The 15,335-nt window shown below is 44.2% G+C and overlaps 2 protein-coding genes across 2 annotated transcripts in view; one reads left to right on the top strand and one right to left on the bottom strand.

Annotated features, from left to right (window-relative positions):
* Positions 1-438: 438 nt before the first annotated feature.
* ENC1 (ectodermal-neural cortex 1) lies at positions 439-14,059 on the bottom strand. Its single transcript, XM_053409065.1, has 3 exons — positions 13,959-14,059; positions 5,584-7,385; positions 439-1,746 (listed from the first exon to the last, which is right to left on the bottom strand). Exon 2 carries the CDS (start codon positions 7,371-7,373, stop codon positions 5,604-5,606), a length of 1,770 nt encoding a protein of 589 aa, XP_053265040.1. The 5' UTR covers positions 7,374-7,385; positions 13,959-14,059; the 3' UTR covers positions 439-1,746; positions 5,584-5,603.
* HEXB (hexosaminidase subunit beta) overlaps positions 14,035-15,335 on the top strand; it is a 50,430-nt gene continuing 49,129 nt past the window's right edge. Inside the window, exon 1 of the mRNA XM_053409067.1 lies at positions 14,035-14,136. The gene's annotated coding sequence lies outside the window, so the exon portion shown is untranslated. The remainder of the gene's footprint in view (positions 14,137-15,335) is intronic.

Raw genomic sequence — 15,335 nt, 5'->3', positions numbered from 1 at the left:
GATTCTCATGGAAAGCACAACTAAAAGTCTGGCAAAGACACAAAGTGTGAAAAAACAAACCAACCAAGAATGGAATGGAATGATCAGGCTTGAAAGTAAGAACTGAAAAAATAAATTCCAGGGGATGGGACTTTGATCGGGATCCTGTGTGATGCTTCCAGATAGTATGCATTTGAAAGCTTAACTTGCTAATTAATGAAGGAATTATTATTATTATTATTATTATTATTATTATTATTATTAAACCAATGTTTGAGCAATTTTTCTCCTTTGTCATCCTAACAATCATGCCAAACCTTGTAAGACACTGATGGTGTGGGTGTGGGTGTACAATTTAAATTCAAAAGTGGATGGACAAAGAGTCGGTGTTAATTTTAAAAAATAAAAAAAGGAATTTTTTTTTTAAAAACGCTTCCGCACTTCTTTATTTTGCTGTGCATCTCTGAATCAAAAATACTTCCCATGGTTGGATGAAGTGGGTCCATAGTAGACATCCCATCGGCTAACTTTAAATAAATAAATAAACAAAAATAAAATGTTGGATAATGCCATGAACAGGGCTCTGTGTAAATTGATTCTGCAGGGGCTTTCCACACACACCCCTTTTCCAGTAGCGATGAGGCTGCACAAGAAGAAAACTGTTAAGTGACAGTGGCTACTTCCAGGTGAGTTCCTTCAAAAAAAAAAAAAGGTAACACTAGGCAAATCAAGTGTAACAGGGATACCACTGGCAAGCCACACAAAACAGTGGCCTGAGAAAGTGACCTCCATGGCTTCCTCCTTCAGTATACGTGTAATTTAAGATGCTACTTTGTAATCCTTCAATTTCTGACTCCTTACCTCATTTCTCCTCTCCCTAAATATTACTCAGCACTTTTTCTTCTTGTGCAGCACAGCAAGTCACAAGACCACAGAATGTGCAAAACATACGATTCACATAAGCCCTTAAAAGACAACTGTAGGCATCGTTCCCTCCGCATGCAAGCACTGAACAATAAATAGCTATATCTACAACAAGTAACAATTTAAGAGTAGGACAGTCGTAATTAATAAATACAAGAGGAAATCATATGCGTGGGGAGTGGGGAAAATGGAGTTATTTCCCTTCGCCCACAAAATGCTGCAAAAAACCTCCTTTCTCTCTCTCTTTTTTAATAGGTGTGCTGCTCCTTAGCAAGTAGAAGGTCACTCGCTGCAGCTACAACAATGCAGCTCAGCAATTTGAACCGATGCTCCAGGCACTGCCTAAGAGAACAAGCCCTTCCCTGTGGCAGGGGATACAGCTGCATCTTCATTCACAAAGACATCTTGCTGCTCCAGACCTGGCCCATTTCCTCAGCAGCTGCTGCTGACACTTCAAGCTGTCACAAAGGAGAGGTGACAACCATTTCAAATTTTGCACACAAACAGCAAAGTCCATGAAAATCGAGGGTTTGTGCTGTGTTGTGCAGCTCTGAAAAGTTCAGCTTCCCCCCGCTTTGAAGGGCTGATTAAACTTGACATTAATCCACAATTACTAACACAGGGATCGGATCATAGGTTCGTTCATTCATTCATAGTTAAACTATGTGCTGATATACTGAAGACAATATTCTCCCTCCCATTCCTTCATTTCCAACTTTTTAAGAATTTAGAAGGTGCAGAATATTTTCTTCAAACTCAAAATAAAAAGGAACAGTTTTTTTCTTCTTCATTAAAGCTGCTTCTCCACAGTTCCAACATTTCTTCACCAAATAATGGAACAAGCTAAAAGAAAGAAAAAAGAAGGAAGTTTAGGGGGAAACAACATACCATAAGACTTTCAATGTCAGGCCTAGTTTATACTGGTGCCTTTTTTTAGAACTTGTCCAATAACCAGCAGCCGATAGCTCACAGGACTACAAATATCAAAGTTATATAGACTCCAGTTAGGTGGCAAACCTATGCAAATTTACCTGGGAGTAAATCTCATTCAGCTTAATATGTCTTATATCCGAGTAAACATGTATAGCAAAGTTCTTAACCCGAGGTACTATTTCTGGGTTAGCGGAGTCTGTAACCTGAAGCGTATGTAACCCGAGGTACCACTGTATAAGTAACACGGGGAGGGGGGGCGGTTCAATTTGATTGATTGATTGATTGATCCAGTATGGAACTCTCCTGTGAGCTGCATGAACAGATAATGTGACAGAGACAGAATAAAAATTCATGTAATGCAAAGTTGCTGGCAGAAGTAGCAAGACAGTCATTTTGGTCATGAGCCAAATCAAACTAGCCAAGGAAAGAAGTGGGGGGGGGGGGGGGAGCCAGCCTGTTGGAAAGAAAATCTCTAACCAATGCCCTCTGTTAACCACGGAGAATCCTGAATAGAATTGATTCAGCATATGAATGGCAGACATATTAATCCCCTTATTTAAAACGTTTCTGCTATTCATTATGTCAGAACTCTGCTTTGCTGTGCTTTGTCATGTGACAATGTAGTATGCTTCAATGCCTCTGCACTGAAGCCTTCTCCCCACCCCCCACCCCCGTGCGTTGATTATGCAGCGCAAAATATTGGCTTTGGACCCGGCCGTTTTTTTGGCGTCCAGACTCCACCTTCTCACTTCATTATTATGCTCAGAGCCAGTTTTCAAACCAGGCACCACGCTGGTTTTTAAAGTAGCAATTAATAGCTCTGCCAGAATGTATGAGGCAAAGTTTGATGGGATTTCCGCTGGGGTAATTGCAGAACTGCTCCAGTTAACTTGGTGCGACTGATTTGAATGTACATGTGTGTTACTGAAAGCTCAAGTCAACCTTAAACTAAAAGCACTGTACTAGAACCGCAGTACAGAAGAGTGCATTCAGGATAAATCTGCAGCCCTAGCTCATCGCCTCTTGCAGATTAAAGATACAGCCCCTTCATTATTTTTGAAATATTTCCTGCTGATCAGAGTCTTCTACACATTCTTGTGCCTGGTGTGTCATTCCCCACCCTCCCACCCCTCAACTTCCACTCCAGCCACTGAAACCAGTATTCACATTTTTGTGGGGGGTGGGATAGGGTCCCCTGCTCCAGAGCCTACAAGTCTGAGAGAAGAGACAAAGCACACTTAAGATCTTCCCAACTGCTGTCAGGCTGGGGCCACACAACACCATGAAAACAGAGCGCAATCAGAAGCAATTTCCTTTCTGTCCCTCCCTCCCACTGAGAAAGCAGCAGGAGACAGTAAAAAAAAAGAAGAGAAGAGATCTATTTGCTGGATGTATATGCAGCCCTAGAGACTGAATTCTACAGTTATCTTAATGCATTACAGAAGCTAAGGAATGGCTTTGTGTCTACAGAGTGTATGGGGGAGCAGACATCCGAGATGGGCAGCACAGCAAGCAAATTTGCTCTGTGCCCTTGCTAACATGAAAGGGCAGTCCTCTGATTATGTACACGATACCCATTTGTTTTATTACGGTTATTTTTAGAACAATTCGGGGAAATCTTGAAAGACCGCATCACTGTCTCTCTGGGGACAATTTGGAGTGAAGGATTAGTTACTCGCAAGACAATCACATCCATGGCCACTAAAACAATAGACTACAAATAGCGTGATCTGAAGAAACACTACTGCACTCTAGGAAGGCTGATGTGATTTTTGTTGTTGCTGCTGTTGCTATTGTTGTTATTTTGCTTAATTGTTTTAGTCAAGGGACAGTCACAATTATCATCTTTGGCATGCAGGTTATCCTCAAATACAAGTGATATCAGTGAATGGTCTGAGAGCATCTATAGGCCAATGGTTGAGAATCTCAAGCTTGCAGGTTCCCCACTATGAGTTCTTTGGAATTAAGGCTGTGATCCTGCAACCATATTGGCTGGTGTTTCTACATTTCGGTGGCCCAATTTGCAATAGTTTTTATTGCTATGTCTAATGGCTCTCCTTGTTTGCTATTTACTATGTTATAGAGGCAATAGTTTGTCCAACTTTTATTGCAAAAACCACTTAGCTAGTTCCTTTTAATCTACCCACCAATTGTAACCTTCACAAGGAAAGAATATCAAAGAGTCTTTACAACCTGGCTGGCTTTACAGGCCTATTATGCTGCTTCCAAATGTTGGAAGAAAATACAGTGCAAGCATCTTGTAGCAGGAACTGCATTTCTCAGACTACTTACACTGGAGTAGCCTCACTACTAGTTAATAACCAAGTCTGGTTATTTTGTTGTTTTCTTTTAATTGTTTTTTTAAAGCCAACAATCAGCTATGAATTGGATTGGGCTGCACACATCCCAAGCAAAAACACCCACACTTGGGTGTTGGAAGTACAAGTTAACTTAGAAGTAAGCCCCTCTGAGTTCTAAGGGCACAGATTTCCAAGCAAATATGCTTAGGATTGCAAATTTACCTTAAAATATATTTTACCAGTTTGGAACAGCAAAAGACAGTGATAGGGGGCTAACTGTTAAGAAAAGGCTATGTTTTGAGGAAGCTTCACTGGCATTTCAAAATTGGAGGAAAAAAGGGGGGGAAATGTTTGCACCAGCAAGAGAACAGTACAAGCACCTGCATGACCAAGCGGAAATTCAGAGTTGCTTGTAGGCAGATGCCATTCCGTTGAAGTCACCAGCAATGCACCTGCCCACATCATCAGGTGAGAACTTGGGCCGCTGCACCATACTATAAAGCAGAATTTATGGGCTTTGGAACGCTCTTGAGTTTGCAGACCAAATTATTACTTGAACCAAATGGCATGTCTTCTTTTAAGCATAAGGTCAGCGTGATTCACCATTGGGCACAGGAACTAAACTCTTTTTTTCCTTCACAAGCAGAAGCTTTCTACTTAAATGTTATAAATAGTCGTGTTTCCACCAAGTTCAACTACCTAAGCCCACAGCTTTTCCCTTTGATGTTATATACCAAATGTATTTTTTGAAAAATGTAGTCCATACACACAGATGATAGTTGCCTATTTATCCTTTAAGGTCAACAACTATCCTGCTTGCTCCATGATTGCAAATATATTTCCCTGCAATTAGTCAATTTAACTTATTTCCAGATAGTGTAGTTAGCAAAGCAGTAATAGGAGTTGTAACAGGAGTCTAGTAGATAATTTCATGAATAAGCTAAATCTCATGCAGTTCAGACAATGCTATCCAGTATCGGGGGGGGGGGGAGTTTTGATATTTTCATTTTTATATCTATGTGCAAGCGGTCTCCAACTACCCTCAAGTACCTGCTTGCACAAAGGAAGATAACATGTGAAGCAAATAATCATAAATACATCCAAAAGCAATTCTTGTGCCATGAATTACTAATGGTTGTTATCTATGATTGACTAGTCCATCATTATATTGCCCACACAAATGCATAGCTGGGGACAATTAGGACTGCTCACAGTGCTGAACAAAACACCTTGCGCAAACTGATCTTATATTGCAAGCCAGTGAGGTTTAATTAAGACAGTGGGGTTCTATTCCTGATTCTGTCAACGTGATATGGCATTGGCTGAATCACACCAGCCTTGTCTGTTTCCTATTCCACTAACAAAAAGCATTATAATCAACAATGAATCTCTTGAGCTTATGGGTAAGATATATAGCAACTTGTAACTTGCAGGTGTGGTTTCTTACCTGTATAGGCACCCATGCAGTTAAGAAGGGAGATGCTTCCATGTGCTCACAAATGCAGTGGGAATTAGGGAGTAGGGCACTGTGGTTATGCTGTTCCATACATCTAAAGTGGGGTCATAGCAATCTAGCGTCTTGCATCTCTGGATGCCAAAATATCCCCCAACAACATACAGCTTGTTTCCCGACGCTACTGCATGGCAGCTCATTCTCTTAGCTGTAACATCTCCCACTTTAGTCCACTGGTAAGTTTCACTGTTGAATTTATAAGCCGAGCATGCGGAGAATTCAGTATCTCCACCCATAATAAAGATCTGGTTGCCCAGAACAGCTGCAGCTGTGTATCGCCATGGCTGGGGGCAGGTGGCTGGTACTGTCCATCTGTTTTCACAAAGGTCGTAACACTGAACTTTGGGTAGCTTATCATGGCTGACACTGGTACCGCCAAAGGCAAACAGCTTCAGCTTTGCACTGACTACAGCTGCATTGCTTACTCCTTCTCGAAGTGGAGCGACCATTGTCCATTTGTTGGTCACAGGATCATACTGTTCTACTTGCTTTAAGGATACTGAAGGAGAAGCTGGGAGGCAACCAGTGGCTGCTGTGTGCCCTCCAACAACATATAGACAGTGTTTGAGTTCAGCAGAACCGTGTCCAAACCGAGCTACTAGCATGGGAGCAGCCTTGGACCACTCTTCATGAAGCGTATCATACACCCAAACATCTTTAGAGACGCCGTTTTCGGATCCCCGGCCACCTGTAATATAGACTTTACAGCCAATAGCACATGCACTGAACTCTTTCCTTGGGCTTGGGATGTCAGCTTTGGGGATGATCTCCTTTGCTTTTTGGTCAACCAGGTACAACTTGTCACACATAAAGGTTTGTCCTCCTAAAAGAAATAGGGCATGGCCAGTTTTTCGAGGCCTCGCACACAAACTGGTGACTACACCGTCGTTCTGCAAAATCTTCAACTTGCACCTTATTGCTTCTTCAACAATCTCTTTGCTCTTCCTCTGCTTGGTGATAAGCTCCTCGGTAGCCACATTCTCCATCAGATAGATGGCTGGCAAAAGGGCCAGTCTCACCGTCTGCAACAGTTCTGGTAGATAACAGTAGCGTTTGTTCAGATCATAGTTAATCCAATTCATGGCAGACTCATACACCAGACGCTCATCTTCAGTCTCCAATTCTTCACTAGACAGGAGCTGCACAACCATGTCTTTTGGGAGCTGGAGAAAATCTTCGCTTTTGCTGATAGCCTGGAAGTTGCTAAGGCACATCCTCCAAGAGAGCTCATAGAGTTTGGTACACTGGTGAGCATCAGACAGAAGCAGCATGCCGAGGCAGTTAGTAGGATGGAGATTTTTCTCCAGGAATTCTGCACAAGCATCTCTGATGTCTTGAAACTCCAACATGTCTCCAGCCTCCAGAAGAGACTCAGCATTTTCTTCATTGATGATGACCCTTGAGGAGTATGCATAGTCCAAGAGAAGTTCTAGAACCTCTGGGTGGATGGAATTATGGAAGTTGACTTCACTGGCTTGGCTCTCCTTGAGTCCTCCACTGAACATGGCTTCAAAGTATCGACTGCAAGCAGCTAAGACAGCTCTATGGCAAGGGAATGACTTGCTCCCAGCATGGAGAAGCACATCCGTAAAAAGACGTTGTTGGCGCAGAAGGTTTAGATGAGTGAGAACGCTATCAGCATATGAAGATTTGTGGAACAGATATATGTTTATGGAGCCAGTGCTGGCTCTAGATTTGCGATTCTCATGCATGCTGACTGACATTTTCTTCCACACCTAAACATAAAAAAATACAGTTAAGTCTCAGGAGATAAAAATGATGATGATATTCTCTTTTCCTCCACCGCCCACATCTTACAAAACGTAACCGAATTCTGAGCAATTCTAAACAGAAGCTGAAGACACAGACTATTGAGCCTGTTTGTGTTTTTCCGATACAAATTTCTTAACTGGCATATTCTGAAAATTGTTGCTCAAGATAGCAGGTTTATCTTGGCAAACTAGATAGCCTACTTTCATGGCAATATATGTTGGCACTGTAACTCAGAAAAGGGGGGAAAGAGACAGCTCTGATTTTTGTTACACCTCCCCAGTACAGAGCAGCTGATTCACCAAATATGCAGATACACATATTTAAAACATTGTTGTGCTTTGAATCATAGCAGGATGAGCAACAAGAGACACTACATTCAGGAATGTAAAAATACTGCTTGGAGCACCAGCATTCACAAATGAAACTCATTAAGATACTATCCTCATACAACCGTTCCAAACACACCAAAAAGGTATGTAAAAGGAAAGACCGAAACCATGCCTAGCATATTTTACTTTCTGTTATGAGTAGCAGATATTCTAAGATGGCAAGCACTGTGATTTAATAATATTCTAAAACAAAATAGAGCCTGAGTTCTGGAGTATCCTTCAATTCTGAGAGCAAAAACTATTGCATTAATCTCAAGTGGGTTATGCCCTTGCGCATGTAAGTTCAGATTTAGTGACAAGGGATACAAAACCATGGCAAGAGAGATCTATAAGCCAGCACCCTAACAAAATAGATCCTTGCAGCCTGATAGGTCTTTATTAATGGTTCCAGGTTCAAGTCAAAACATTTTGTCCCATTAGGAAGACACAAGAGATAGAGGAGGCTTTGGGGCACCAAGAGAACACAGGTAGGAGAGGAAGATTTAACACACCACAGCAAAAAGTTCTCTCACTCATAACTGAGTTTAAAGTCCAGTGGGGTTGGGTCTACTTGCTGTGCAGGTCAGACCAGCTCTGATTCAAGTTTCATAGAAACAACCACAGCCCACAGAATAAGAGCCTAAGTAAGTTTTCACAGTCCAGAGGTAGGAGTGAAGGAAGTCTGGAGAGCAGAAAGTTATAATTTGCATGGCCTCCACGAAACTTTCCCACAAGACTAAGCCTGTCACCCAAGCAGAAAGTGTCAACAGAAGAAAGAGAAGCTGAACTATTCATTAATCTGCAGCTGGATGATGAGTCAGATATGAAAGGACACCTGAAAGGACACGGCCAGTGACTTTTTTTTCAGGGGGCACTCAAAAGTACGCAGTACCGGCACCTCTCCTTGTTGTTAAAGAGTGTGGCACTTACTTTAACAACTTTGGTGAGTACCAGCACCTATTTTTATTGAAAAAAAGCACTGGACGTGACCATACCCTAGACACACATAAAGCTCAGGGAAAGTAGGTATGTTTCATAATACAGTATGTCCACAATGCTTGATTAGAAGCACAATGCCCTTGAGCAAAGGCAAAGAGCCGCTACAGGGGAGGAAACAGCCCACCAACCAACTCATATTTGAGTATTTAGTTGACATCTCTAACCTCTGGCCAGCAACAGTGGAGAAACGGCACCATCACGGCCCTACTGGAAACACCAACTAGGGCACAAAATGAGAGGCCAGGCTAGGACAAGTGGTCCAGACTGGGCCCGCAGTCATCCCATCATGATGACACCAGCACCAGCTCAACCGGCCTGCCACTTGGATAGGTGTATTGGGGGTGTTCTTTGCTAGTGGGGGCTTCCCTGCTGGTGGGGGGTACACCTCCACTGCATCCAAACCTCCTTCAACATGGCAGATCAGGGGTTTGGATTGCTCTGCAGGTTTTCCTTATTTGATATCACCTTATGGAGAAGGTGTTGGCTGTTATGCTGGCTTTTGAAGCCTCTGTAGTACAGGTGCTGATCCCTGCTAAGCACTTGTGGAAATTGCTATGAGACTAGAACCTTTTCAAGCTTTACAGCCCAATCTTAATAATAATATTTACTCAGAACGAAGTTATCTTTGATTTGGGAAATAAAGCCTCAGTTTGAGGGGAAATCCATCAGTGGGTCACCACAATGTACTGTCGGCACACCTCAGCATTACAGATGTGGCGTACCTTGATGGTGAAATATGCAGTAATCCTTTTATTACCTGGATTTGCAGCCTTCGTATGGAATGAACAGCACTGCAAGTGAATTTCTGAGATACATCTTGCAAAGCAGTCGCATAATCTGCATGCTGAGTCTAATGTTTCACATTTCTCCATTAACATGGTTCAGTGTGAGCAATTAAGAAAATGAAGACCCGGGCTGCAATCCTAAGCACAGTTACAGTGGAGTAAACCACACTGATTCTACTCCAGCGTAAAAACGTTTAAGATTGTGTTGTCTCACCATATATATAAAATTAGACACAGAGAATAAAACTGTTATTAGCTCTTACAGCTAAGCAAATTATCTGACAAACAATCATACATTAACCTGGCATTCAAAAGCCCCAAAAACTAATCTTGGATTACCATTTACCTCATTGCCTCAAGGAGTCCCCGGTATACCTACCGGAAAGTTAGATGATGTTATCACCCCATGAGTTAGAATCATCAAGTGAAAACTTGCAGCTGGAACCTAACACGTACTGTGGAACTAGCCTAGTTTTTCCTTAGTATTTATAACTTACTACTGCCAGATGGAGGAATCCCCCAAAACCTCTAAGGCCTAGCCAATGAACTCAGTTGGCATCATACATCTAGAAGGAATCCATTCCTCATTTCAGCCTACTGCAGAAAATCATTATGATCTGAATCCAGATTTATGTCACCAGCAGAAAGCATGAGAAAAAGAAGCCTAAGAAATCTGAGATACCTGCTCAGATTAGGTAAGTAAAGTTATCAAATCTGATCCTACAAATAATGTTGACTTGACCTCTGCAGATAGGATCCTTTGTGCTTGTGAAACAAACTCTAGACAGAGTTACTACTCTACTCACATAAAAATTTATGAAGGGATCAAACCTTCCTAAAAGTAGTCCTGGGCAGGAAGACAGAAAGTCTGTGGATTAACACACAGTGGCCTGGTTCGCATAACACACTAAGCCAAACCTTGGTACACAAATGTTCCCAGAGAATAGCCACTTGGCTCCTCCTCTGTCCCTTTTGCTCTTGCAAAAAAGCAAACCATGGCTACGGCTTGTGGCTAGTGATGAGAGAGCTCACCACACCTTGCGAAACCTGGGCTTAATTCAGTGCCAGGACAGGAGCAAAGGGGACAATGAAAGAGCAAAGCAGCTGCGAGAGCCGGCACATTCACGTGCTCCTGCTAAGCCAAGGTTTTGCTTACTGTGCCATGCAAACCAGCTCAAACTTAAAATATACAAAAAGGAATACTTGAAGCTGCAGCAGGTCTGGTTCCATGTAGTACTTGTAAGTCAAGTCTCTCCAAGGTGTGGCTATACAGCATCACGTAAGAGGAGGTCCTTAACAAGTAAGTTAAAAGCCTGAAGCTAAACAAGATAATGTCTCAAGTTAAAAAATTCCTCTGAGCAGAGATTAACAATTTGTAATCTGACAGCATTTGCATAAACGGAACAAAAGCAGGAAAGAGCCCATCGATACAGATTGCTGAAGGTCACCTGCCAGTATGGTTTTTCAGCAATCCATGCCCTTGTAAAGGGGTGCTGTGCCAAGCTTTTGTGAATCTGAAAAATAATAAAACTGCAATTTCAGAAGAATTCTGAGCAGAACAAGTAAACCTGGATTTTTAAAAAAGCACACAACTTCCTTATGCTCACTTCCTTATACACTTCTAACAATAACTCAAAATACACTGATACAAGAGTATCACTGTTATTTTTGAAATAATGCCTAAATAAATATTCTAATGCTTTTTAATACAATTTCATTACAGAGGGTTCTAAGAATGCAGCAGAACCCTGTTACGAAAAGTATGACCTTATGGCTAACTGGTTATCTCTCATATGGCTCCATCTCAACACATCTATTTCTATGAACTTCTGCTTATCTGGACATATGGGGGTGTCCTACAGTCCACTAGAATAAATCATTTTGCATTCGAAGCTATCAGTTGAAACACTTTGCTCCTTTGTTGCTGCAGATTACGCAAGCCACAAATATTTTAGCTAAGATAGCTTGGCAAAGACACTGAACAAAAAAGATGAGGCAACACCCTTCAGGTAGTCCCCCCCCCCATAAAATTAACAACATGTAATCTGCACATAGTGCATCTCATACTGAAACACTGCTGCATTATTAGGAATTCAGTAGGAAGCAAATCAAAGCAACTACACACCTGACTGATGGCTCATGGTCCTCATTCTTAAAGCTTTCTAGAATGCAAGAAATACTTTGCTGGACCAGACAAATCTAGTCTGATCTGTTTCCAGCACCAGCCTACAAACTACATAGCATTCAGATGATTCTGAAATCTCACAAGCAAGTCATGGTGCCAATGGCTATTGCCTATTCATTGTTCCACAAACCCACCCACCCACCCACACCTGTTATTCACAGATATATTGCCACTGAACAGGGAGGCTCCACATAGTCTCCAAAGAGAAACTGTGACAACTGGGAGTCTTGGCCAAATCAATGAGCAAATGAGCAGAGAATAGATTAAGAGTAGAGACAGGTAGAGATAAAACAAACATGTTATTGAAATTCTATCTCCAATGACTATTCAATAATTCAGCTGAGTGTTTATTCCTGAGTAACTTTTAAGAAACACACCGGTAAGCACAGTCTAGCTGAAAGTCTCTGAGTTCTTTGGTGTTAGGATGAAATCTGGAAAAACTAAAGGTCTGCACACACACCTTGCTCTAAGCAGCTGATCCAATAAGGGTATCACCTTACTATCTGTTTTTCATATGCAGCAATAATACCTTACCCAATGAAAAAGAAAATACCCTAAGGCTAAAATCTTCTTTTGCTTCCTGTGTGCAGCCCCCTCTCAAACTTCACAGGAGCTGCATGAGGGGTGGACTCAAGTTATTGTGAACTGCCTTGAGAACTGTGGGTGTAGGGCAGTATATAAATTTAACAATAATAATAAGCAAATACTGATACAGTTCATCGTTCCTTATCACATGTACTCATGTATGGTTAGGAAAATATTCCATTATATTGTTAAATAAACTGATTTTGGTTCAAAAAGACCTCCTGGTCAGTGCAAAATATTAATCTTTTTCTGGTAAACAGAAATGCATAGCCATAGTTCAACAGTTCATACAAATACCTGTCAGTATTCTATCATCTTATCAGGGTAGCAATAAACGTAGTAATGCAGAAACAGATGAGCCGGCTTTCTTGAACCAGCTCAGAAAGTTATTGTTTGGATAATATTTTGCATTGGGTTTTAAATATTCAAATGAAGTATAGATAAATATATATATTTTTACTTTTTAAAACACCCCTCCATAGTGACCACAAGTGAAAAAGTGATAACTAGGATTTCTCAATATCCTTTATTTTTAAGTTTTCTTTATTTCAGAAAACTTGAGCATAGTGGATAAAATCCCAGCTTCATAAAATTATATAGAACACACACGCCTTCGCCTCTCTTATTATTGAAATAAGATACAGTACAGTACTTCAAATTTCCCAGTGATTTGGGCAGAGAGAGAGAGAGAGAGAGAGAGAGAGAGAGAGAGAAGGGGGGAGGTTTCATGTTTCAATGGATCACGTTGTTACTTTGCGGTTCCGCCGATCAAAATACTTCTTGATTATGACGCCTGAAATGTTAAAACATGTAGAGCCGACTTCCTCGCCTAACGTGCCCATTCAGCAGCTGCCTGGAAGAGCAGCGCGCCATGTGCGTCTCTACGAAATACAAAAGCTCTGTCAACGGCTGCCTCACACTTCCCTCCGCTTTGAAGTGAAGCTTTGGGGGGGCGGAGGGAGAGAAAAGCCAGAGCCATCTCTCGGAAGAGAGAGGAAGGAAGGAAGCAGCACACCCTCTGACCTTCCCTCTTCCTGTGGGACGGAAAGGCAGAAACGTGCCCTGTCTGCAACCCGGCTCCCTTTCTCTGCGCTGTATAAACAATTGTCCCCTCGGAACAAAACCCCAGGCGCATCACACACACAGAGAGCTGCATTTCAAAAAGCGAACTACGGTGAAGGGGGCGGGGGCCTCGATCCTACTTTCAAGTTCTACCTTCCGACACACACACACCCTTCACTATCCCTCCATCCCACACTCGTGGATGCTGCTGCTTCTGGGTGCTCACTCGGCGGTGCGCTCTGTGCATGCTCAAAAAGCGCGCGTTGCAACCCTTCGCGAACGTGGGTCGCAGGGCTGAAAGCTGCAAATCCTAGGCACGTCCGTCTGAATTCGGAGGGGCTTGCTTCCGAGTAAGGCTGCCCAGGCTCGGGCGGGCAACATGCAAGTGCTGCCCGCTCGAGCCAGGCAGAAGGTGGAACGTAGACCGTCCGTCCGTCCGTTCCCCGCCCTGCCCCCCCCATCCCATTGATTGACCCGGCGCGCGCCGCTCCGGGCACCAGCAACCCTCGCGCGACGCAACAGGTCGCAGGAAGAGGCTGGAGAGAAACTTACAGCCGGCGCTTCCTCGGGGACGCTCCCGTCCAGCCTTCCGAGACCGGGGCAGCTCACGGCATGGATACGAGGCCGCTCCTTCCTCGCCCCAGGTTCCGCCGGCGCCTTTCTCCCTCTGCGTGTGGGTTCTTCAGCCGCCTGCTCCCGAGCCAGGAGAGGCTGTCCTCGCTCTTCCAAGGTAAGGGACGCCGCGCCACTCCTGCCTGGGCAGCTGCCTCAGAGCGTCTGAGGGAGACGCTGGTGGCGGCGGCGCTGCTGCAGGAGCAGCAGGAGGAGGAGAAAGAAGAGGAGGCGGCGGCGAAGGAGGTGGGGCTGCGGCGCGCTGCCTGCCTGCCTCGCCTCGCGCTCCTGCTCTGGCCTCGGCTGGCGCGAGGGGAGAGCCTATAAAGGGGGCTGCCGGCGGGGAGCGCCGCCTATGCAAAGAGCGCCTGTGACACGCAGGGGGCGGGGAGGCCAGGCTGCCGAGAGGCTCCGGGAGGCGTAGGCAGGGTGTCCCGTTGGGGGCCGGCGGGCGGCGTGTGGGGAAGCCGGGAGGAGCGTTGCTGGCCGGGCTCCCGAGGCGGTTTCCTGCCAGCTGCGCTCGTGGTCGCTGCATGCAAAATGAAGGCGCACAAATCTCAAGGGCGCCTCAGTGTGTGGGGGGGGGGGGTATTCAGCGCTAGTCCCCAATATATAGAGAAAGCTGAGGCAAAGGCACCCAATTCTAGAGTAAATTTATGTTAAGTAATTTATACCAAAGGTAATTCATGGGGAAAAACCGCAAGTGCCCGGGAGATTCTGTGGGAGGCTGCAAGGCCAGGAATCACAACCGAGGAGAGCAGCGCTCAGGGAAACTTCCCCATCCCAGTATTGTCTACGACCTTCCTGCCCTTTAAATGTGGGAGCCCCCGTGCTTTTTTCTTTCTTTTTAAAGTGCCAGTAATCGCCATGAAGTTGTTCCATTAAGTGCCACACTTTTAACTTGGGGAGGGGGGAAGGCGTGGGTACTGCGTACCCTTGAGTATCCCCAGAAAAATGCACTACACAAGATGGCCATTTCTGACTTTTCAAAGCTTGAAAATCTTTGCATTTAAAGGGGGGGAAATCTGGAACAACACTGGGATGGGGAGGACATCATGTGGACATACCTATATTAATGAGAGAGGCAGGTGCAAAGCCACATATTCAGGTGTTGGACAGAGGCATGGCGCGCATCCCAGGGGGCATGGTGTGCGTCCCGAGGGCGTGGCACAACACCCATGGGGGCGAGCGGCGCGTGCCCCAGGGGGTGCTGCCGATTGGGGGTCAGCATTTTGCCCCCCCCCCTTTGGAATGGCACCCAGAGCGGACTGCCACCCACCCACCACTCAGAACGCCCCTGGGTGTGGACAAGCCCCA

This window comes from Podarcis raffonei, chromosome 11, assembly GCF_027172205.1.
Source record: "Podarcis raffonei isolate rPodRaf1 chromosome 11, rPodRaf1.pri, whole genome shotgun sequence".
NCBI classification, from domain to species: domain Eukaryota; kingdom Metazoa; phylum Chordata; class Lepidosauria; order Squamata; family Lacertidae; genus Podarcis; species Podarcis raffonei.
Note: the sequence above shows the minus strand (reverse complement) of the source record. Positions and strands in the feature narration are given on the sequence as shown.

What these genes read in the sequence shown, in the direction of transcription:
- ENC1 (XM_053409065.1), bottom strand. Translation starts at nt 7,373, where the DNA reads ATGTCAGTCAGCATGCATGAGAATCGCAAATCTAGAGCCAGCACTGGC.